Source organism: Gobio gobio, assembly GCF_949357685.1.
Source record: "Gobio gobio genome assembly, chromosome: 13".
Lineage (NCBI taxonomy): Eukaryota > Metazoa > Chordata > Actinopteri > Cypriniformes > Gobionidae > Gobio > Gobio gobio.
The window spans coordinates 17,778,912-17,804,458 of NC_137106.1; the positions used below are offsets into that span (position 1 = coordinate 17,778,912).

Below are 25,547 nucleotides of genomic sequence, written 5' to 3' on the forward strand. Positions count from 1 at the left end.
CCATAAACCAAATCATGTCCTCATAAACCATGAGTAAACACACACAAATGTTGTAAAACTCGCGCATGACATTGTGTCCTAAAACCGCTGGGCTCAAGTTAAAACCATTTCAACTTTGAAAAAAACTGGTCTCGAGACCTTGCGTTATTCCCCATTACACAAGCCGCTAAGCAGATACAGTTACAGTACATAACGTTACACATAGAGACGTCCTGCTGTAGTCGTTGTTGCCGCTGCTCCTCTTCAATTTCAACCTCTGAATCTGATTTTGGGTCATATATGTCTGGCTGAATCTGATTGATAGCCATCGTTTATTTAGGACAACGTTTTTTCCACGTTTTCTAAGGATGTTACAGCTTTCAGACGCTCTCAACGCAATAGCTGCACGCGCTCGTGGCTCTTTAGCCCCGGCCACACGATACGCCTCCAGCCGCTCGGAGATAAAAAGGAGGCAATACTACCCTATAGGAACTCAAGATTGACATTAGATTGACATAAACTGTGTGTGACCCCCCCCCCCCACACACACACACACACACACACACCATTTAAGATGTTCTAAATGAAAAAAGTGACTGAGAGGAGAAAACAGAGAAAGTGCAGCTGACTTACAATTGTTAGGTATTCCATGTCTTGCGTCTTCATGACATCTTTAATTGCCACCTGATAAAAAACAAAACAACGATTCACATGTTTGCAGAGGTCATTTCATTCCACTCATTAAACCTGAACAGGACACAGTGAAAGGATGAAGAGAACACAGGGTAAAAACTATTTGATACAGCTGCATAAGTCCTCATTTATTTGTACTTACTTTAAGGCCATCCTCCACACGACAAGCTTCATGAACGACGCCAAACCCACCGACCCCCAGGCAAACACCAAGCTCGTAGCGGCACATAATGTGATCTATTAAAAGAGAAATAATTGCAGTTTACACTTTTTATAGTTATTTCAGGGGAAAGCCCAACATAGAAAATTAACATCTTATAATACAAGGAAATAACACTGGAGACTAAATAAAAATAGGTTTAAAAGCTCATCATATTTTAAAACCATTTTGTTGGGGGTGTTTTTTTTTACCATTAATGGATAATTAAATCTAGGAGTAAATGTGATTTTTTTTGTTCATACATTCACTTACCATCATTGTTGCTGCCTGGAGATGGTATCTCAATGACATGCACCTTATTCTGACCCAGGCGATTCAGACGTTTTCTGACAGCTCTGAGGAAAGAGTTCAGACTCCAGTTCCAGAACCTCTTTTTCCTCTCCTCCTCCTCCTCCTCCTCCTCTTCTACCCACACCTCCTTCCTCTCCTCCTCTACACACACCTCCTTCCTGTCCTCCTCTACCCACACCTCCTTCCTCTCCTCCTCTACCCACACCTCCTTCCTCTCCTCCTCTACCCACACCTCCTTCCTCTCCTCCTCCATCCTCTGGCCGTCTCCCTCACCACTAGCATCAACAGGCGTCTCATAGCACGGAGGATGTTGCTCCGCCGTGTCGTTGCCGGGTGTTGGGAGGGGTGTAACGTTACTTCGATGGTGATCGCACACCTCGCAAGCATCGCTAACTCGAGAACTTCGATGTCCCATAAATCTGATAAACGCAAATCACTTTCGTCTTCGCTACTACAAACACACACAATGTTTCACAGATTTCCATGGATACACTCGCGCACGCCACATTCAAAACTTTCAAACGTCAATATTTTTATTTAAATATTTTAGTAACACTTTACAATATGGTTTCATTAGTTAAAGGGTTAGTTCACCCAAAAATGAAAATAATGTCACTTACTGACCCTCATGCCGTTCCACACCCATACGAACTTCGTTAATCTCCGGAACACAAATGAAGATATTTTTGTTGAAATACGAAGGCTCAGCGAGGCCTCCCTCCATAGAAAGCAAAGCAATTTACACTCTCAATATCCATTAATGTACTAAACACATATTTAAAGCAGTCCGTGTGAGTACAGTGGTTCAATATTAATATTATAAAGGACGAGAATATTTAAAAAACGACTTATATAATGATAACCGATTTCAAAACAATGCTTCGGAGCGTATCGAATCAGCGAGTCGATTCAGTTGTTAGGATCGCGTGTCAAACTCCGTAATAAATGACATTATTTTCATTTTTGGGTGAACTAACCCTTTAACTACTTTAGTTAACATGAACTAACAATGAACAATAGGCCTACTTCTACAGCATATAGGCCTATTAATGTTAATTTCAACATTTAGCTACTAATACATTAATAAACTTCAAATGTTGTATTTGTTAACATTAGGAAATGCACTGTGAACTAACATGAACAACTTTATTGTTATTAACAAAGATGAATAACCTACTGTTACACATGTATAGCTCATTGTTATATGTTACATTAATGTTCACAAATATGACCTTATTGTAAACTGTTACCAATATTTTTTTTAACAAAAGGTAGCCTATAATATGTATATGCTAGTCAGGTATAATGTGTATTTGAAAAGTAGAAAAATTGTGGAGACTATGTATTTAGATTTTTTTTAAAGAAAAAAAAAGAAAGCTAAACCAGCAAAAAAAAAAGAAAGAAAAAAAAGGGTAAGAATAATAAACAAATCATACAGACAGTACGCCTATTAATTATATTTTGAAGCTGCTGTCCGTAACTTTTTTTGTGTTCAAGATTTACAAAAAATATATAATGAGAATGTAGGCTACAACATGAATCCATTTTCCAAACCGTGTTTTGCCGATTTGCCTACAGTTTTTAGACAAACACTATGGACGTGTGTTAATTTAGTTACCGTCCGAAACCACATCTCTGAGTTTTCAAAAAGAGATCGCTTCAAAATTCACCAATCAAATTAATTAATTTAGACTGAAAAATTACGACTGCATTAAATAATGTTATGAGATTTGTATTTTTGAATATACAAATAAGAAATGTTTAAACATGAGACTAAACCACCAGTAGGTGGCAGCAGGTGACCGTCTTAATGAGTGAGTCATTGAGCCGATTCATTCAAATGATTCATTCCGATGGCTGATTCATTGAAGATTGAGGCAGGCCCTGTCCCAAATGGAACCCTAAACCCTCACGGTCTTCCTCTGAGTCCGCACTTTCACGACGTAATGTCGCTTTGACTGTCGGGCACACTTCATGTGCACTTTCGGTCTTGTGGACTTACAATGGCCGCTGCGTGTGCGTGTCCGTTAAGTCCACGAGACCGCAGGGTGTCCCATTTGTCATTTTAGGTCTCAGAAGGGTGCTCACGAGCGCCCCCTTTGAGGTCGATATGCGCCCTCGATGCGCACTGGTGCGGGTTACGCAGCGGACTTCTTCCCGACAGTCAAAGCGGCATTACCTTGTGAAAGCGCGGAATCAGATGAAGACCCCGAGGGTTTAGGGTGCCATTTGGGACAGGGCCTAATATGCCCTTCACTTGCTAACTTCCCTCCGTCTCGTTCACTCGGATGTGCGTCATTTCTTACGTTGCATGAGTGCTCCATTGTACCCTATGTGCATATTCAGTATATATTTATAAAATAAACAGAAATGCAACACTGGAAAATGTTTGTTTCTCAAAAAAAAAAAAACAACAACAACAACAACATTGAATTTTTATTTCTAAGTGATCAAATTATGTATATTTACACTACAAAAAGAAACAATGCATTTTGATTTCTAAGTGAACTAAAGTGAACTGATTTCTATTTTCACACATGACCATTGGGTGCAGGTAATCAGTAAATGAGTGCTATTGAAATGCCAGTGAGCTGTTGTGTTTTAAGGTGTTTGTCTAATGTAGAAAACTGCATTTTGCAAAAAGTTAGTTTTATAATTGCAAACGGTGTTCAAAGCAGATATAAAACATAAAATATAAACATTAATTTCATTCATTGCACGACGCAATGTCGCTTTGACTGTCAGTTTTGGGTTGTGACCTTTTCATCAAACTTGAAGTCAACCTTTGTATATCTATTTTATTTGTGTGTCTTTGATAAAATAACCGTTCCTATCCTTTCAAAAATATGGGAAAACTTTTTCAAATTTTTTTTTCAAATTTTTGTTTTAAAATAATATATTGAGTTTTATGTTTGAGTGACGAAATTTCCTCTTACTGAATAGCCAACCGCGTCCCCTTTGACGCGATCGCAGGCAGCAGCGCAAAGTTGATTCTGCACTCATTTGATCTAATATTTGATGTTTTTTTTTTAAATGTTGTAGATTCAAGTAGCAAATAAGAATCGCTAAAAGGCCCCTGCTTGTCAGTTTTGTTCAAGGTAATTAAAGCAAGTTTTTTTTTTTTTTTTTTTAACGGAAGAATATGTAAAAGTATGGTATTTGGGGTAAAAGGAACCCCTGCTGTTGAGGCAAAAGGCACCATATTTAACATAATAAACAGCTTGCTGACTTTTCCATGTGTTGACATTACATGGTTAGATTCAGATTGTAAGTATCATGTATAAAGGGTGTCCACCTTAGAGATAACCAACATATTTATAATTAAACCATATTTAAAAATGTGATATTAATCGTATCATATAATAAAATATAAGTTATTGTTACTACTGTACATCTATATTAAATTATTATGGGATCTCCTTCAATGCTTTCAGAATATTTACTTTTTTGAACTATTTTGTTTCTATATTTTTCAGATATATTTCTATATTAACATATTTTAAAGAATATTATTGATCAAAAATGAATTATTTTATTAATCAAAATAAACAGAAAATAGTTTTGATTGTTTTGAACAAGTATTAACTTAGACATTATAAAAAACATTATTTTAGCAAAAGTATTTACTCTACACCCCATACATCTTTAAAATAAAATAAACCACTTTTATGATTTAATTTCACAATCTGTTGCTCCTTAAATGTTCAATACAAACATATATATTTTTTCTGTATATCATACACTATAGAAGTAGTGAAAAGCACATTTTTCATAAGATGTGCCTTTAGCCCTGTTGTACCCTACAGCTCTGTACATCAAAAAGTATCTTAATCATTTGCACAAAATCACACATTACCCCCCCAAAAAAGGCTGATCAAGTACTTTATTCCCCGACATGCACTGAATGTTTTAATAGATGAAACAGTTTGAACTTTTCAAAATTTCAACCAGTCAAAAGTATCCCTAAATGAAGAATTAATATGAGTATGCTGTATTTCACTTAACAAGCTTTTGGTTGATATTCCTCTCTTTAGATCAGACTTCTCTATAGGACATCATCTGTAATGTAGAGGACAATGATCATCAGAAGCCCCCTCCACTGTCGAGGACATCCGACCTCAAGATCAGGACAGTCCAGTGAGTCCGTCAGCTGGGACTGTGATAAGATCATGAGTATCGAGGGTGAGTTTACTATCAAAACCTACAATATATCATTTTCTGTGTATATGTTTAAGTTAAAGTGTATGTTTTACATATAGTACAAATATTCCATATATTTCTGAATGAATATGAGGTCATTAAAAGTACAATTATAAGAGTGATATGAGCGAAGTCAAAATAGATTTGGAATATGTATCACATGCCACACTGCTTTCACGAGTTCACACTTACATATAATTTATGGAGAGAAGTTTAACTGCGTATTTGGCGTGCTGTCCGGGGGAGGGCTTCGAGCTCAGAATTTGGCCCGAACCCAGAGTACCCCCCGTATATGTAAGTGGCTGATAAAATAAAAGGTGGAGAAGGGGTGGTGGAGGGATGCTAGAAAACTGTCAATGAATGGAGGTAAGACTGCTGCGTGTATATATATACCTCTTACTGTTGATTAGATGAGTGCTCTCCACCTGTGTCAATTATCTGAACGTGCTCCTCCCGAACTATGTTTATAAAACATTATTTATTAGAAAAATCTACTATTATGTTTAAATAGACCACATCTGCTGGAAATATGCCATCGGAAAGAAGATGGGGGAAGGAGGATTCAGCTCTGTCTTTGAAGGGACCCGTTGCGAGGACAGCCTTCAGGTGGCTATGAAAGTCATAGCGAATACGGAGAATGTGCAGTACATCAGCCTTGCAAGTCAACTGTACTCTCTGTGCCATCTCCTCTCAGTCACTCTTTGTATTTATAACATAATTAATGTAAATCTCAAATATTTCAAAATGGGCTAAATCCTTATTTGAAAAAAAAAAACACTTCTGTCTAACCATTATAAAAACCAACTTTCTTCTAGCCTGACCATCCCAGACCAGCTCCTCTAGAGGTGGCCCTGACAGTCATGGCCAATCAAAGCCAGAGCTTCCACTACATCATAGAGTTGGTGGACTGGCAGGACCATCCAGACCAGTAGATCATGGTCAGCCCTCGCCCTATGTTGACATGCACCGTTTTTGGCAGCATCACAGCGAACTCTTCAATGAGGAGCTGGTGCGTCATTTCATGTGGCAGACGATTGACGCTGCTGCCTTGTGCTGTTCCCGGGAGGTGTTCCATCGGGACATCAAAAAACTAAACCTCCTCATTAACACTGAGAACCTGGAGGTCAAATTGACAGATTTTGTGTGTGGAGACCTCCTGAAAAGCTCTTTCCACAACACCATCTCTGGAAGGCTGTGTATCATCTCCCAAACATGTACTTTGGGACTTAAATTCTAGTGGCCAATTACTTTGAGAAGGGCGAAAGTACCACAGCAACCAGGCAACAGTGTGGTCGCTGGGGTGCTGCTGTTTGCCATGATCACCAGCCTTTTCCCAGACAGCAGTGATACAGATTTGATGGACGCTGATGTTTGGTTCCAGCCAGGCTTCTCAGATGGTGAGAATTTCATTACAGCAAAGGAGGACAATTGCAATTCTTAATCAAACAAAACAGAAAAAGCAGTGGCTTTAAAAAAGACGGCCTTATGGATATGTAGGAGTCTTTCACAGCTTTATAGCAGGTGTGAAGTTGAAGGTAATAATCAGAAATCTCTTCCATCTTTCTGCACAGAATGCTGCAGGTTCATCCGGGTTTGCCTGAAGAGCGACCCAGCTTCATCTAGAGGAGATGTTTTTCCATGACTGGCTCAAGTAAGATAAGATAAGCTAAATGATTTTCATTACATACTGACATTTGGTTTTTTGTTCGTCTATTAATTTTTAGGGCTTTTTGTTGGTTTGGTGAATATCGGAGTATGGACATCAGCTTCCTTACTTTACCATTCAATACCTGCTGCAACATTTTTATTTTAATTTAGTCAGTCCTCATATACTGCAATATACTAAATACTTTATGAAATATTTTTGTCTAATTTGTACACTTTCTGATTCTGTTTCAGGTCCTACAGTAAGTCATGGAGAATAGAGCCTTGTGTCTGGCGGGCTGAGCTGGATGAGGCCCTCCATCTCTCCAGCCTTAGCGTCTTGCGGGGCTGACAGACCTCGGCTGGTGCCTTGGCTTGAGGTGATTAGTTTTAGTGTCTTGTGGAACGATTCGCCTAGGGATGTGTACATTTTTTAAATAGTTTAGATTTAGTTAGTTAAGTTAGCACAACCACCATCTCTCCAGCCTTAGCGTCTTGCAGGGCTGGTATCTGCCGCCTTGGCTTGAGGCGGTAGTTTTAGCATCTTGCAGAACTAATTGCCTAGGGGTGTGTATCTTTTAGAAATAGTTAGTTAAGTTTTAGTGCACTACCATCTCACCAGCCGTAGCGTCTTGCGGGGTTGACAGACCTCGGCTAGCGCCTTGGCTTGAGGCGATTCGTTTTAATGTCTTGTGGAACTATTCGCCTAGGGATGTGTACATTTTTTAAATAGTTTAGTTTTAGTTAGTTAAGTTAGAACAACCACCACCATCTCTCCAGCCTTAGCGTCTTGCGGGGTTGACAGACCTCGGCTAGCGCCTTGGTTTGAGGCGATTCGTTTTAGTGTCTTGTGGAACTATTCGCCTAGGGATGTGTACATTTTTTAAATAGTTTAGTTTCAGTTAGTTAAGTTAGCCACCATCTCTCCAGCCTTAGCGTCTTGCAGGGCTGGCAGGCCTCGGTTGTGTCTGGCGTCTTTGCTTGGGGCGATAATTTTTGCATCTTGCCGGAACTACTATTTGCCTAGGGATGTGTATACATATAGTTAGTTGTTAGTTAAGTACTGCACCATCCAATCATCCAATAATGGAGTCACTTAAAGCTACCCAGAGTATGGTTATGGCCCCAGCCACATAACTCTCTTGCTTAGCTGCCTTGGGCCCAAGGTTCCTGTAAGGGGCGTTGGGCCACATGTGGCGAGGAGGACATCCCGAAATAAGGGCCACTCCAGAAATCACCCTAAAGTTTCCTGACACTGCTACTCCTGTCTGAGGTCAGGTGACAGGTCCCTGTCCAGGCCTGGAAGTTCCTACTGTGGTTCCTGACATGACCGACTCTCTGCCAGAAAGGTTCCTCCCATGATGCTGCAGAGATTCATGGCAAAGCTGCCTAAAAGGTTCCAGCGAAGGCCCACAGAGGATCAGATGAATCTCTCACAACCCCAGCATTTCCTGTCACCGGTGTGATTCCTCCAAAAAGCGATTACACCTGTGTGCAACATTAAAAACACCATGTTTGTGAAAAGAAAAGAAAAAAATTGTGAAAGAGGTTTACATTTATAAATCTGAATGTTAATTTGAACAATGAACTCACCAGATAAGTAACTTTTCAAAGGGAGGTACATTATGTGGCCCTCCATTTACTATCCGAAGGCCAGTGTATCAGCATGTTATTCAGCCGCAGACAGGGTCCAAAATTAACTGTTAAAAAACAAATGGCTTTGGGGAGGAAATAAAACTGTTACATGGCAGATGCCTTTACAAACTACAACAAAATATTAGATTTAAATAAAACTTAACTTGAGTTAAGTGACAAGCAATTCACATGGAAGACATACAAACCGCCCACTAAATGAAAGGTACAAAATGTCTCAGTGGCAAACACAGATAGTTTTAATGTTAGAAGCAATTATTTTACCTCTGTTACCTTTATATAATATTGCCAATGTAAATTCATTTTAAATATGGGATAATGAAACAAAAAGTGACTACTTATTTGAACTAATTATCACAGTAAAATACAGTAGCTAGCTATAACAATGTGCCTTCAGAATACAGTGTTAGTTTAAATTGTTTTTTTTTTTTTGTTTTTTTTTTTTTTAAATGTCCCCCAAATGCAGTGCATTAATAAATGTATACACATTTCAATACTGCTTTGTCATGGTCATGGCAGTTATTCTGTGTGGCAAATACCTTGATTATAGACAGGTGTGTAAAGGGGCATTGGGCCACATGTGACTGGACAAGCTAATGCTCTGATGCTAGGGAACAGTAGCGCAGTGGCGAGGAGGACATCCCGAAATATACAGTTGACAAGACCAACATCATACATTACAAATTAGACGACGTGTCTCTTGAACACACTCAAACCTACACATACCTTGATATAAACAACAGCAACACACGAAACTTCACCATGCAAGGCTGTTAATGACCTAAGAGGCAAAGCACAAAGCTTTATTACAAAGTTTGTAAAGAGAATGTAAAACATGATTAAATAAATTATTAAGATTGACATTCCAATCATCTGGCTCTAGAACCTGCTCTGTGGGTGCGAGGTCTGGAGTAACGTTACAATAACAAACCAAGAGTTCACTAAATAGTAATAGGCTGCACTAAAGATTTAAATAATTGTATAACTCCTTTAAAAAAAAAAAAAAAAAAGTATAGCTCCTACCTGCATTCAATCAAGTGTAGGGATCAATGGACTCAGGAGGACTCTCAAAATGGCGGCTCGAGACAGGCAAATGTCCAGACCAGAGGAACTAACTTAACTCCATGGAGACGATAGCAGTGTCTCAGGCCACAGCTAAACTTCATTGCCAGAATCCCATTGTGTTTATCTAGAGCTTCTCTGTGACGCAGATGACCATATCTGGCTAGGAGGAAGAGCAGATACCGCACCAAAATCCAGATTCAATATTTTAATACGATTTCATTATCCTCAATTAACGTGCGCTTACCGCTAAATACTCAGTAAGGGGATTGTAATAACATGTAATGACATCTCTGTTCCACTAGATGGCACTAACGGACTCTGCAATTGTCATAGCATGAAACGGCAGAAGTAGAGAAGAGAAGAAACACGTGAGTTCTGCGATGTTTTTGATTGTTACGAACCAAAATTCTTGGATTGAATGAGGGAATTAAATGACAACTATACAGAGGAGACGAATTTGCAAATAAGTAATTTGCTCGCAGTTAATATATTACGATATGATGAAAAGCACAACCTAATTCAGCTGCTGTTGTTGCATTGTACATAATAATAAATGCAAAATGTCGGAGTCCACGACCCCAGGAAAAAAAGGCAATTTGACTGGAAGTGCAAGGAAATTAAAGGACAACGCCGCAGATTGGCATAATCTCATCCTGAAATGGGAGCGGTTAAATGACGAGGGCTCCACAATTGCGACTAAAATTGTTAATCTGGGACTAAACAAAAAGTAAGTTGAATGTGTCTATTGAACTATAAATATAAATAAATGGTAGTATACATTCAAATATTTGCAAGCAATCATCTGTTTCCTGTCATCTCTGTTCCCAGATCAAATATGGAGTCTGATATGGTGATGGAAGGAAGCAGTTTGACAGCTGGAGACCTTTCAGAGAATCTTAAACAGAGCAACAAAGAGCTTGAGGAAGAATGTGTGAAGTTACAAGACGTTGTAGATAAAATGGTACATTTTTGGAGAAGGAACATTACCGGTATTTTCTTTTTGACCAGTTTTATGTAGTCTAAATTGTTTCACCAAAGGCAAACATACTGTCAAAAATGGAGAAGATGGTCCATGCTGACCGTGGGATCTGTGAGCTAGAAGCATTCCAGTATGGAGAGAAAGGAAGAGCAGAACCACTGTTTCACACTTGGCCCACTCAACAGTTTGGTAAGAGAAAGAAAGGCTAATAATTACCTGTAAACTTTAGTAGAATTCGTTTGGTTCTAAATACTGATTAATATAGGAGTGCAGTCATCATCTGCTTACCCTGCAAATGTAACCCCTGAAGAACACCATGTCTAATCATATTATTTGCAAAGATTAGTATCTGAAATACACATAAATGTAACTTTTTAAACGTGTTTCTTTGTCCTCTTCATGGCAGCTGAAGTATCTTCTAAGCTTTACGAGTCATACAAGCAGGAGTTGGCGCTGAAGAAGACCATACTACAGGAATTGGCCCACACTTCTAATGCTGATCTTTCAATGGTCTACCTGTCATCTTGGCTGTATCAACCCTACATTGAGGACAGTGGAAAACTGCTGCTAGAGAGTTTGCTATTAGAAACAGGTCACAGACCTTTGTAATCTATGCACGAGGACAAATTAAAAGCATATCACGGCATGTATATAGCTTTAATCTGTTTAACCTGCTCTCAGAAAAAAATAAAATGCTCTTTTTATACTGTAATACTTTCTCGTTATAATTACCTTGTAACCATACAAAGTCTTAACTCCATAAACTCACTCACAAAAGTTTTAATGTCATATTTGAACATGTCCCTTTGTATTAAAAATGCTGAGATGTTTCAAAAACACAGAAACCAGAGATTATATAAAAAGTAATAAAATAGTGCAACAACTTTTCAAATGACTTGCACTAGACAAACAACTAAATATAACGGAAACCATGGAACATCTGAGGCTGCAGTTTTAAGATTATAAGCACCTCAAGTCTCAGTTTGTTTTACAAATCTAGAGCATTTTCTCACTGCTTAAAGCGGCCTGTTATGAAAAACATCCCGTTTTTGGCCAGACCTCTGGGGAACGACCACTTTCAGCCTCAAGAGTTCATTTTCGAACAAAATGTTTGAATAAATAAAAAAATGTCATGGGGTACCAATTTAAACTGTATTAGAACTACAGCCTGGGTTTCTAACATAAAGAAACGGTTATGTACAGATTTCACCGAGTGGACACATCACAAAAAAATCTTACCACAGCTTTACTGAACCTTGCTGGAGTCCACAACTTAGTTTTGGCAAATAGTATTTTCTTTCCTCCCATTTGTGCATGTTGTGAAAGAATCATTTTCCAAAATGAAAAGCACTGGATTCCCTCCAAAATTTAGTGTGTTGTCACATATGCAAAGCATTTGCCACCGCGTCGTCACTTTCCCCATGAGACACGTAACAAGCAGCTACATAATCATTGCCTCTGAAACCAATAGTTAAGATATGCCAACATAAGTGAACATTGTCTAAAATTTGAAATGAACAATGACGTTTGTTGTATAAACAGAAAAAACACTATTATATAATAATACTGTTTTTATACAAATTTACAAAGAATGCAATAAAAGTTCATTGAAAAAACACCAGTACACAGAACATATGTATGGTGTGAATAATGGACAAAAACAGGAAGTGAAGATGCGACTCCATTAAGTCTTTCTTTCGGTTTCGATGCCCAGCAGGGCATGAACGGTCTCTAAAGGAACCCCTTCAGGTGCCTCAATGTGCATCATTGTGCCATCGGGCCCGTTGACAATGACGATGCCTTTGGCGGCTAACTCTTCTGCGCTCTGCATGACAAGCCCCTCTGCTGTCTGGATAACAACCGGAGATTCTTGCTGCACCACCTCGCTGGCCTCGAGTTCTTCGAGAGCGTCGGCCTGGTCTTCTTGAAGCTCTTGCTGAGCGGGTTCTTGCGAGTTCTTAAACTCCGAGTCAGTGCTCAGAGCTTGTTCCAGCTGTTCCATCTGATCCGCGATATCGACGGCTACGGTGCTGTTCAGGACCTTGGAGATCTCTGGATCTTCCACGGTTTTTGTAGCATCAGAATCCGAAGACGGCACTTCCGTCTCCATAGGCTCTTCCTCTGTCCTCGGCGAGCTGGCGTTTTCTGCGCTCTGCGTTGTGTCGTCGGCCGTTAGATCTACAGAAGTCAAGTTCTCCAGTCTGGTCAGCACCACCTGAGGCTTTCGCAGCACAGAGCAGTCAACAGTCTCTTCTTTCTGGATGCCATTCTGATTAACTTGATAGCCGTTGGTTTCTTCATTGCAGTTTTCTATTTTAAATCTTTTTGCAGGAGGCAGCATTTTGGCATTCTAAGGATAACATGAAGAGTAGATAAGATTACCATACAGAGTCAACAGTGTTTTGTCAAGTATGACGAGTAGCACACAACAGCTCAAAGTGGAGAGGTAATGTTATGAATCTAGGTAAATCAAAAGGCTGCAGGTTCAAATCCCTCAAATTATGATAAAAAGGAATAAAAGCGTCTACTAAATTAGGGGTCTTCAAACACATTGGAACATGCAGTCCATGGATTGTTTAAAAAAATAATTAATATTGTTATTCAGCAAAACTCATCAAGTTGATCAAAAGTGTCAGTTAAGACATTAATGTTAAGGCCTGTTCACACCGGGACGATTTTCGCACGCGTTTATCGCCGACGTTTAACGCCTCGTGACTAAACAATGGGCGCCAATGTGAGTGTGCACACCGTCGCGTAAAACGCCAGGCGTAAAAGCGTCATTTAAAAAAAAACGCCTCGGGTTCGTTTTTTTATTTTGACGCGGCGCGTTAAAAACTGGCCGACCAATGAGATCAGCGCTTTTGTTCACGTGCCTGGAGCTGCTGAAGTGACAGTAAAACACGACTTGGTGGCGCTCAAGCACAAAACGGTCTTGCCGAGCACGCATTGATACGAAGAAGTAGTAGTAAGTAGACAAAGAAGAAGTTGGGCTGCTAATGCCGCTTGCCAGTTAGCAAAAAGTGTGTGAATGGTTTTACCATAGACATAATATATCTGTGGTTTTGGCAAGCACATAAATACTGTCTCTCCTTTTCTTCTGTGTGACAAGCGAGTGTCAGAAGCGTAAGTGCCGCAGCACCACCTTGTGTACCGGGAGCGCATCTACTGAATGTGCACGTTCACTCGGCGCATCGCCAGTGGAAATCGCTTGGGTGTGAACACTCAAGACGCGCCGAAAAACGTCACGAAAAACGCTGGCGATAAGCGCGTTCGATATTCGTCCCGGTGTGTACAGGCCTTTAGACAGGTTTATTATTTCAAATAAACGCTGCTCTTTCTAAATTTCTATTAATCAAAGAATTCTGAAATAAATTTGTCATGGTTTCCACAAAAATATTAAGTAACTGTTTTCAATATTGATGATAATAAGAAATGTCTCTTGAGCAACATATCAGCATATTAGAATGATATCATGTGACACTGAAGGCTGGAGTAACTTAGCTTTGCCATTACAGGAATAAATTACATTTTAAAATATATATAAAATACAGATATTTTAAATTGTAACAATTACTTTTTACTGTATTTTTGATCAAATAAATGCAGCCTTGATGAACGCAAGATGCTTTTTTTTAAACATAAAAAAAAAAAAATCTCAACTCAACTTTTAAACAGTTCTGTAGACAAAAGATGATTAGCACAACTTTAACCATGTTAACCCTATTTGATATTACATTTAATTTTGCTTTCTAAAGGCAGATCAAAAATCATGAGATTAATCAAGATTATTTACTAAAAGTAAATAAATAAATAAAAATGTTTTGTATTTAAATGTTTATCTTACATTACCCAAATACTGGGCATAAAAATATTTAAGTCAACAATGTAAATATTGTCTTTATAAGATCACAATTGCAGTTTCTCTTTATACATGAAAATGGTTACACTATACAATAAGGTCTCAATTGTTAACATTAGCTAATGCATTAAAACATATATTTGCTTTATATAATATATTCGTTAACATATAATATATTTTTACAGAATTTTTAACCTTTGTTAGTGTTAGTTAATAAAAAAACTAAATGTATTTATGTTAGTTCACAGTGCATTAACTAATGTTAAAATCCACTAGTATATTCTGAGATTAAGATTATTAAATGCTGTAGAAGTGTTGTTCATTGTTGGTTAATATTAAGGCCCCTGACTAGCAACTAAAAAGAATGATTATTTCTGAAAAATACCTTTAACTGAGCAATGTGACTTCACTGGAATTAGTGACTTTAAGCAACAGCTGCTGATGGAACAGCAACTGCGATCGTAAACTGTCATAGCCAAAGAATGCGAATGCAAAAATCACTAAGCAACAATAAAGAGGATGGTGAAACGAATCATTTAATCATTCAACAAACTAAATTTTAAAGCAAGAAAGGGGTTGCTCTTGGCAATAAATTATTTACAATAGTCTGTGTTACTGGTGTTCAGCCCATAGACTGTTAAAAAATAAAAAAATGGACGTAGTGTCTGTGACGTCACCTATAGGTTTCCAAAGAGCATTTTTTTAAGCCTAAAAGGGGCGGAGCCAGCCGTCACCATCTTGGCAGCACGTCACTCTTGGAAAACTGAAAATTAGCAAAGAGGCAGGATGTGGGTGGGGCTGAGGTGCCTGGTTGCTGAAACCACGCCCGCCAAGCTTGACAAAAGTGGCAATCCACCTGTCACTCAAGTGGCCACGCCCTTAATTATGCAGAACCAGACCTGCCAACCTTGAAGAAACTTTATGAGTACACCCCCCACCGCGTGCCCCCAGCGCACCCGATAGCCCACCGCCAATGTACGCTCCACCGTTGTCCACCCACCAGTAAGTAATCTATGAGATACCTAACACTAAAATACATAATATACACAATATACTTTCACCAATTACGATTTATTAGTTACTCCATAACCAAATACAAGTAGACCATAAATGTTATACAGTTACTGCACACCCATCATTGTGTTCAGGATATCATATACAAAAAAGGCTGATGATGGTTAAACGTCATACAAAAATAGACCCAAAGACAGATTAAACACAAATAGTAAGATTAATAACAAACTACCGTTTTCAATAGCAAAAGTGTTTGTTTTCCAGTGGATGGCAGCAATCTTCCACTAAACTATGGCACATTTCATATTTTCACTATGAATGAAACTGAGTAGTAGATATTTTATTTGAATTTGACATAAAATGTTGCTATTATATAAATAGACTATTATTACTAATTTACATGTACATTTAATTTAATATTTAATCAAATTAAATATGAATTTTAATTAATAAATAAAAATGTATATAATTTAACACAACTACACAAAACTACACAACTGTAGAGTAAAAACATCAATAAAAAACTGATATTCCATGCGTTTAAAAAAATCTGACAAGATTAAGGTAAAGTCACACTGTCTGGTGCCTCTCTAGACAACCCAGCACAATTGTTGGCATAAAGTTTAAGGTAAAAATAACTGCCATTAATTTACTAGTATCTTAATACTATGCAATTAGATAAACTGTTCCTTCTTTACATCACTTTACCTCTGTCTTTATCCCCATTTTTCATTTTCCCAGCATCAGAGGGCTTTGGTCTTTTTGATACTGTAGGGTAGGCTATGGGAGACTATAATGCTAATTTATAATGTGTCATGTGAATTCGACCATCTGTCACAATCAGGTAACTTTTTGTCTACTGGCGCGAGTTAAGCACCCTCAAACGAAAGCAATGCTTTCTACATTGAATGTGGCAAGACGCGACGCAATACAACACAACAGTTACGTCAATTCATTTTATACCAGCAGGTCAAACAAAATCATACAAGAAACTAATTATGGAGCTTTGATATTACAGAAACACCAACTCTATTCATTCATTAAAATTCACTGAAAGTCAACGGAACAACTGTGCAACGTGCATGTTCACATTTTAATTAGCCATAACAACCCAAAACTTGCCCGCTTGCCTTGCACATCTGCTAATAAACGATGGGCAAAGTTTTTCGACTATTTTTTTACCTTTTTTTTTTTTTTTTTTGCTATGGATGTTATTGAGCTTGTAGAAGTTTAGCTCTTGGGTTCTTCTGAACATCTCGCGCTGCCATTGCCCGATGCCATTTTATATCACTCCATAATCTGTCTATGTTTTAAATGCCTATTCCCTGAGGGGTAGGCTACAACGACTGGCTGTTTTAAAATATCTATGAGAAGTAACTTAGCCTAGGCCTCCATACTGACAGCTGGGCTCATAGCTTGCAGGTTTGCTTAGTGCACTGTAACAATATTTAAGAATGCATATATTTTTTTCCATTTGATTGGTTCAACCGCCACTCGCCCAAATTTATTTAAAATATAATTTTTCGTCAAGTCATCCGCGGCTGTAACCGCCAACAGCGTATCTCTGTGAGGCGGTTCAGCCATGGCATGCAAGCCTGCAGTTATCCGGCCTGCCTAGCTTGCTTGAGGCACTGAAATGAAACGAACGCGCGCTGCGCGGACTCGAAGCATTTGTCTAGAAGGGGCGGGCATGTAAGTGGAGGTAATGAAGCGCTCTGATTGGCCGAAAGCTTTTCACTCCACTTTCACGCTGTGGCTCAGCAGCAGAATCAACGTCATAGATTGCACTGAAACCGGCGAAATGCGAGATGCAACAAAATGCGTACATAGAGAGCAGCGAATCGTACAAGCGTACCAAAGGGTCAAAATGCGTGCCGAGTACGAAAAATGCATACATGTTGGCAGGTCTGCAGAACTTTAAGGCTTAATATAATTTAAACGGATGAATTATATAAAATATATAATTTTATATATTTTAAATATATAATTTAAAATAAGTTATATATTTAACGGTGCCCCCCCTCACAGTTGTCATGAAGGGCAAATTTTGAACACATCATTCAAGTAATTCACCCCCAAATTGCCACTAATTCTAAAGTGAACGTAAAATGCACACGACCGCTCGGGCATTCCGTACGGGTGGAGCGAGCAGAGCGAGTGTCTTCTGTTCATTCATATGGAAGCTCAACTTCCATAATAGAAAATACTCACGCTGCTCCACACCGCTATGAATGCCTGTGTGGCCATGCTTGTTTTACTCTCGGGTTAAAATTAGTGATTTAAAAGCCCCCGCCGGTGATCGATTAAACAGTGGGAAAATTCTCACCGTCACATCCCTAATACAGATACAATTAAAATGCCACATAATATTTACTTATCGGTCACATATCAACGACAACGGCAAATCAGCTGTTATAGTAGAACGTCACGAAGTAGCAGTTAAAGTCATGCACGTGCAATAGAACACCAGAACCCTGTTGCATTCAATCAGAAGCCGTTGCTTAAAGTCCCTATTATTTGTGCACAGAACGTACCTCAATACCCCGTAGACTCTTGGTGGCCTGGTTTGTTCTTGGCTCTGACTGATTTGTCTTTTGACTTTGTTGTCCCTCAGAGGAAGTCAGGAGTTTCAGTGCATTGGGATCGGTTATACCCAGAGATTGTAAAACCTGGATCAACAGTACATTTTTATGGCATGTACTCAAGTTTGATCACAAAGCTGCAATGATTAAATATCTAGCAATTACTTACTCCCATGTTGTTGACCTCTATAGCTGGCCGAGAGGCTGGTGAAGTGTGCAAATATTCCAGGGCCATCATCTTCACTTGACTGTGTAGTTGCTCAAATTCATGGTACACGCTCGGGAACTGTTGCTTTGATGGGTAGCCCTTCTCCACCTAAAGAGACAAGGACACTGTAAGCGTGCATGAAATGCTAGCACACATAATAACATGGTATTTTACATTTTGATTCAACAGTGAGAAATGGACAAAGCGAAATTCAAAAATTTATCACATTTCAGAACATCCAAACATACCTTCATCAGCACAAACTCCCATACAGTCATGACTCTGGCCAGACGGGGAAGAACAATCTCCATGAGATCTTCATCATCATACTGTTTAATAAACTGGAGAAAGATGAAAGATACTCAATACCCACAGTATAGTATTAGTGATTTAATTCAGTTTTCAGTTTTTGGCAGCCATGAGAATATTTACCACTGCATTATAATATAGTAGAATAAATGTTTCACTTTAAAAGCTTAAACAAAAAAAAAAGTAAGAAATGATCTTCAGGCAAATGCATTTTAACTTCACAGTCGGGGGGGGGTCATAAGTGTCAAACATACAAAAGTGTCAGTTCTATCTAAACATTCAATAGGGTTTAAAAGTATCAGTTCACACAGAAAATCTAGCAGTTAAAATCTAATATAGACAGTTAATGACTTAAAATATTTATGTGTTATTCTAGATCCTCAATTAAAATTTGATCTGCATATAATGGGTTGTGTAGGACCATCAGAACAAACTTGAATTGTTTTTATTTGATTAGGCCGTATATACCCCTAAAGGCAGCGAAGTTATACATGCATGCAATGATCTTTTCACATTTATCTTATTGTGTGACTGTCTGGAGTCAGGTTTCTCAATAGACTATCAAACCCGTTACATCCCTATATAAACAAATGCTAAAAATCTTGGACAAGAAACCAGTTAGATGGCATCTTTGTAATATTTTACAAAAGTATAATCTGCTTACCTTTGAAAATTTTATAAATTTGTCTCTTATTAAAATGTTTTTTAAATGTATAAACAATCTTGCTCCAGATATCACATGGCAATTAGTAACAAAACAACATATTAAGAGAATTGCAATCAGAATTGCAAAGTACCGAAGAGGAAAACTAAATTTGCACAATCCACATTTTCGGTTCAAGGTACACTGCTTTGGAACAGCCTGCCAGTTGAACTAAAAATGAAAAATGAGTTAAACATCTTTCAAACAAATATAAAAAAGTGGATCAAACAAAAGCAGGTTTGTGAACATTGATGGTTATACACAGTCTTAGATTTCTTTTATCATTGTTTTTTATACATACATTTTTTGTTGTTTGTGCGATTGTTTTATTGTTGTTAAAAAAGCCTAAACAGGGACTGGGGCTGAAAATTAGCCTTTGGCCAGAAGCCTATATGTGGAGCATCGGCTGCTTGAAATTGTAGCAATGTCTTTTCTGCATTGTCCCTGTCAAATAAACTAATAAAAAAACATGGAAATATAAACAAAGTTATAGGATTATAAAAAATGTGAAAGATATCATGAAGCATTTCAGATTCAGGACCATTTCGAAGTCATTTATCAAATAAGCAAATTTGTAACATTGATCATGTGAATTTGTTTAAAAAAAATTTAAACATAAAATGAAAAGACTAATAAAAGAACCTAAAAGGTGTGTTTAAACTACGAACAATAACTATAAAGTTTTAATAGTAATTCTAATTTTATGAGAATAGGGAAGTCAACAACACAACTATAACGACACAGAATCACTCGTTGGAATCACTTCCAGAGCGATTTCATTTCAGCTAATGAATAGGGTTGGGTATAATTTGGTTTTTTTTACGATACCAGTGCCAAATTTATACTTTTAAAACGGTAACGGTGCCTAAAGGTTTATTGTTTTATTTTTTTAAAGAGCCACAAAACGACAGTGGGTGACATTAAAGAATGGCTTTTTAATTTGAAAAAAAAATCTTTAAATTGAACAATTTATTAAAAGTTAAGTATACTTAAATATAAATAAATACAAAACCTAAAATAAAACCTAACCCAACTATAATAGTCCTAATTTAACACTAAATAACAGTAGTCGGTATTCTTGGTATGCTACAAACCAGCTTCAAGTTTCAGCAATTATATTGCAGAAATAAGACCATATTGCCTTCTCTGGCTAAATATTTTAGAACGCATCGCCTTTATATTTCCATGGCGAAGCGTCATGCTTCTCAAGTGACACACCACAGCCACAATAGTGCTGTATGACAGATGTATCGCTTTTTATTTATTTTTTATTCAAAATATTCACAAACTTGTTAACGATGTCATGATCTGATATTCTGATTTTCAAATATGTGTAAGCGAATGTGTTTTGTCATTTAAAACCCTTTATAATGATCATGTTAGTTGATCTATAATGCGCAACGGGTGCCGCCATGTTAGTTTGCGCCACAATTCAGAGAATCGGATCTGTCGGATTCTCATCACAAATTCATCCACGTCTCACAAAATACATGAAAGTAAGTGAACTGGGAGAAGAATAGAGTAAACTATAAAGTTACATATACAATGTGTATCTGATATAAATATTTTTCTACCACTGCATTATAATATATTATTTGTGAAGATAGGAGAATAAAAGTTTCACTTTAAATGCTTAAACAAAAAAAAGTAAGAAATGACCTTCAGGCAAATACATTTTAAAATCACTGTCAGGGGTAGTCAAATTATAACTGAAATGATTGTTATTGCGCTTCCATAGACATCAGTGTGTATTTAACAAACTATAAATGTATTTTAGCTAGTACTTACTGTATGTGCATCTAAATGTCTGAAACCTAAAATAAACATTATGTGGTTGAAAACACTGAATAGCTGTGATGTGTGACAAGCGCAAAGCATGTTTGAATTTAAGTGGCATGGAAATGAGGCACCGAAATCTGCGTACCGATTTGGTCCAGTTACATACTGGTTATATATGTACTAGGTATGTGAGGTAGGGTTTCAGTACCCAATCCTATTGATGAACACTAAAAACATTGACAGCCAATCAGAATCCATTCTGCTTTAAAGAGCTCAAGAGTTTAAAGCATCAGACGACATAACTGCAGTGTGCTATTAATAAACAGCATTATTGTGCATTAGTATAGATGCTAATATAATTATCATACTTGGTGTGAATGGGCCACATAAGACATTATGGAATTTAAGTCAATTCAAACTTCACGGTTTCTTAATTTGTAATAAAAAAAAGAAGCATTTTCACAAGTGGACTTTTGCACCCCACTGTATCAAGCAAAATACTGTTATAACATTATGTTTATATCACCCAGCCCCCACCATTAGCATTTTACTCAGTAGTTACATAATGCCACTACCTCATAAGTGGAACGCATCAAATATTTGAGAGTACAAACCACAGAAATAATGGTGAAAAATCACTAAAACAAAGCATTATTTTTAAAAACACCACCTAGAATGGAGGTCTAAATAGAGCAAGCTATACACAGATGTATAGCAATCTAGATCATACTTCTCTTAGCCGATTTCTCTGTCTTTGTGCTTGCTGCTCCAAGCTCATTCCTCTGGGGTACTTGGGTGGCCTTCCTGGTCGTCCTCTCTTAGGTGGCCGCCCAGGCCTCCTAGGACGGCCAGGCCGTACTGGTCCCCTGGGCCGCCCAGGTCTCCTGGGTTCTACCGTGCCAATTTCTTGAACCTGAAATATTGTTAACATGCGATTATTTGATGAATCGGAAAAATACACCAAGTATCAGGCAAGCAAAACAAATCCTCTTACTTTTTGAGTAATGAGTGTTTTCACATGACTAGTATCGGTAACTTCAGTTCCTGAAGGTTGTTCGTCTCTAGTTTTGGAGAGGTCTTCTGCTTGAGGTGGCGTCGGGTTCTTGTCATGTGTGGGATTTAGCTTATAGTGTCTGTTCAAACCGGCGACGCCGATGTATGCTTTATCACAGGTGTCACATTTAAAGGATTTGTCACGGAGATTGAGGGTTACATCTGAGCTCTTCTTCCGGTGTTCTTCTCCTTCCTCATCCTCCACACTTATCTCAGAGTAGTCATCTGAATCGGATTGGTGGCTTTCTGCCAAGTCCTCATTCTTAATAAACTTGTAGTCCTTCACCTTGTGCTTAGGTGGTCTAGACACCCGACCAGAGCGGGTCTGGATTTTTTGAGGCTTCTTCTGGCGATTCTTAACTTTCTGTGTGTCCTTTTCAACGGCTGGAGTTGAAGTTTTTGTTTCCACAGTAATAACTTTGGTAGGCATTGTTATCTTGGCTGGAGGAGATAAAACTTTCGGAGACGGCACGAGGATCTTTGGGGTAGGAACAACTGGCTTGGCTGGTGGACTCTTAACTGTGGCAGGTGCAGGGACGTGAACCTTGCTAATTGGGACAGAAATTGTGCTAACCACAGGAGTCGGTTTCTGAAGGAGAAGCTGGATAGGAGGATCGCTTGGGTTTTGTAAGAAATATTGCTGCTGTCCAGGCACAGGGGTGATGTGGATGATCTGTGGGCTGCTTAATGTGCCTACGGTTGAAACCTTTACCAGAGGCTGACCGGTTGAGAGATTCTGTGACTGTAAAATTGTTATTGGAGTTGTCTGCCGTTGTTTATTATCTTGCTTCAGAGGTGCCTGCACTTGAATTTGGATGGGCTCAGCTGCCTGTGAAAAACAACATTGGAGATAAATGGCTAAATAATTTGCTTACAGTCTGTGGACTAATTCAGTTCACGCATATTAGAATATCTGACTGATTTTATGCAGAATACTAAACAGAAGGTAGGAGGACGCATTTGACATCATAATATTACAAGAAGAAAGAATTGGTTTGACTTACAAAAACTTAGTAACCATTATTTCTGCACAAATACCACAATTATTATACAACAGTGGAAACCAAACCAAAAAATTAATATAGGATCTCATGCCAACAGTCTGACAGGATCTTAAAGAACTTGATAATTTGTATATTTTCTCTATGTAATACATATGTATGGAAGGAAAGGAAGACACAAAAGGGAGCGAGGGAGTACAAGGAGGAAAAACTTGTGTAAGAAAAAGTATTCAGAAGTAAATGCTTGTGAAAAAAATGTACAGAGAGACGTATGGAAGGAAATCTGAGAGAAAGAGAGGGAGAATTTACAGGAGGACAATTTTGGAAAAAAAGTATAGAAGGAAGCATGTGCTAAAGAAAAAGTAGTACGCCCACATAGAAGCACTGAAAAAGTAAGTACAGAACGAAATACTTGTGGAAAATGGAAAGTATTTTTTTGTGCAGAAGAAAGGAAGTACGTGTGGAATGAAGTAGAGAAGGAAGGAAATGCAGAAAGAAGGGAATCCTTGTGGAAGAAATGAATATACATGACAGGAAGTAGGTAGGAAAGGAAGGAAAAGGAACTACTTACTTAATAGATTTACTGAGAAACCCTTCAGTCCCATTTGTGCACTGTAAATAATTGAGTCTTGTCATACAATCTCTCTGACTTATGAAAGACTCTATCGTACCTTCTGGGTGGTCGTGTTGGCTCCATTCTGCGACTGCTGCAGCGCGACCTGTTTGGCGACGCTCTGCAGCTGCTGCGACGCGTTCTGCACGATACTGACGGGCTGTGGCTGGATCGCTGTCGCCAACTGCAAGTTACTGGATTCCAGTGTAATGTAGGACGTCGGTTGCGCTGTGACAGATCTCTGTAGTATCTTCGGGGTAGTTGTATGGGTCGTAGCTGGCTCTGCCTGGGCGATCACCTGTGCTTTACTCACTATAACCTGCTGCACGTCCACGATAGGGGCAGTGGAGGGTTTAACAACTGTCTCAGTCCCTGCCACATGGACTAACTGTTGTTTCGATAGTTGCTCGATTAATTGCTGCTGCTCCTCGGCCGTTAAGCCCGAGCTTTCCACGAAGCTGCCGTCGGGCTGAACGTAAATGATGGTGGTCGTCGGTGCAAGAGCGTTTAAGACATCGCCGCTTACAGTGGTGCATTCTGCCGTCATACCGGCCTCTGCGGTAGCCTGGACGTAAGACGTTATGATGCTCTGATCGGTTATCACCTCACCGCTCACGATCTGCACCTCCTGCGTACCATCCACAACTCTGACATCCAACGCCGACTCGCTGTGCATTAACTCGACGAGGCCTTGATCAACGCCCCCTTCTGCGGTGGACGGCGTGTTGCTGGCGTCTTCTAGATTATTTTCCCCTTGGGCTTGTGTCGTATCGGGCTGCGGCGGGGGTTCGCTCGCGTCGAGGTTTTCCATTTTCGCTGCAGCAGATTTGGACGCAGAATTAATATCGTTTTCATTGTCCGCCATTTTGTTTACAGGAGCAAAACTTGCTAGCTGACGTAGGGATCCTCACAAGAGCGCGAAAAGAAGCTGTTTGCCTGCAGGCGATTAATACTCAAAATGTGAGTAATATGTGTGAGATTGATTCAAAGCCCGGCCCAAAACATTTCTAATTTGGACTACGGTTATAATCCAGAGACACTCACGAAGGTAACGGTAGCCAGGCAATTGGTTTTCTCGTCCATGCCACCGATGACGATAGCACGGAGGATGGGTAATAACAAAATACGTCATTTCCGCTTTTAGCGCGCCGTTCTCTTTTTTCTCTTTTTAATACGAAAAATGTGATAATCTTTTATCTGGTTACCGCGCTAATATTGTCCTACTGCCTTTACACTGGAAACTATGAAAAATATATTTTATAATATTTTTTTTTCATTATTGACTGATGGAGAAAAAAATGTGAGAAGTATTAAATAACTTTGGGACATTTAGTCAAAAATCCCTTTTTACATTTCGTATTCCATGCACAAAAACTGCTGTATTATACTTATATTATTGTATGAATCGTATGTAGCCTACATATCCTACACATTTTACAATTTGTAGCCTATCTCCATTTTTTAACCCAACATATGCATTGGAAGCCCGTTTCCGCCACAGTTAAGTTAAATATGATTCAGTAAATCATAAAAGAGAAATGTTCTCGTAACGATTAAATATCCCATAATAATTAGAAACGTTCTCGTAATTATATAGAATAGGCTATATTTACCTCAGTAGCCTACATAGGCTAATTTGAGATGCGTTGGATGGTGTTCTTGCTTTCCAGAAGAAAAAAAAACAGAATTCACTTGTACCTAA

The 25,547-nt window shown here is 38.6% G+C and overlaps 2 protein-coding genes across 2 annotated transcripts; one reads left to right on the plus strand and one right to left on the minus strand.

The window, feature by feature from the left end:
- The first annotated feature begins 10,074 nt into the window (after window positions 1-10,074).
- On the plus strand, window positions 10,075-11,613 carry cinp (cyclin dependent kinase 2 interacting protein). Its single transcript, XM_079833547.1, has 4 exons — window positions 10,075-10,472; window positions 10,574-10,706; window positions 10,784-10,913; window positions 11,131-11,613. Exons 1-4 carry the CDS (start codon window positions 10,306-10,308, stop codon window positions 11,331-11,333), a joined length of 633 nt encoding a protein of 210 aa, XP_079689673.1. The 5' UTR covers window positions 10,075-10,305; the 3' UTR covers window positions 11,334-11,613.
- Window positions 11,370-24,952, minus strand: znf839 (zinc finger protein 839). Its single transcript, XM_079833546.1, has 7 exons — window positions 23,904-24,952; window positions 22,173-23,060; window positions 21,909-22,091; window positions 18,636-18,728; window positions 18,349-18,495; window positions 18,132-18,266; window positions 11,370-13,074 (listed from the first exon to the last, which is right to left on the minus strand). Exons 1-7 carry the CDS (start codon window positions 24,708-24,710, stop codon window positions 12,409-12,411), a joined length of 2,919 nt encoding a protein of 972 aa, XP_079689672.1. The 5' UTR covers window positions 24,711-24,952; the 3' UTR covers window positions 11,370-12,408.
- Between the last annotated feature and the right edge of the window lie 595 nt (window positions 24,953-25,547).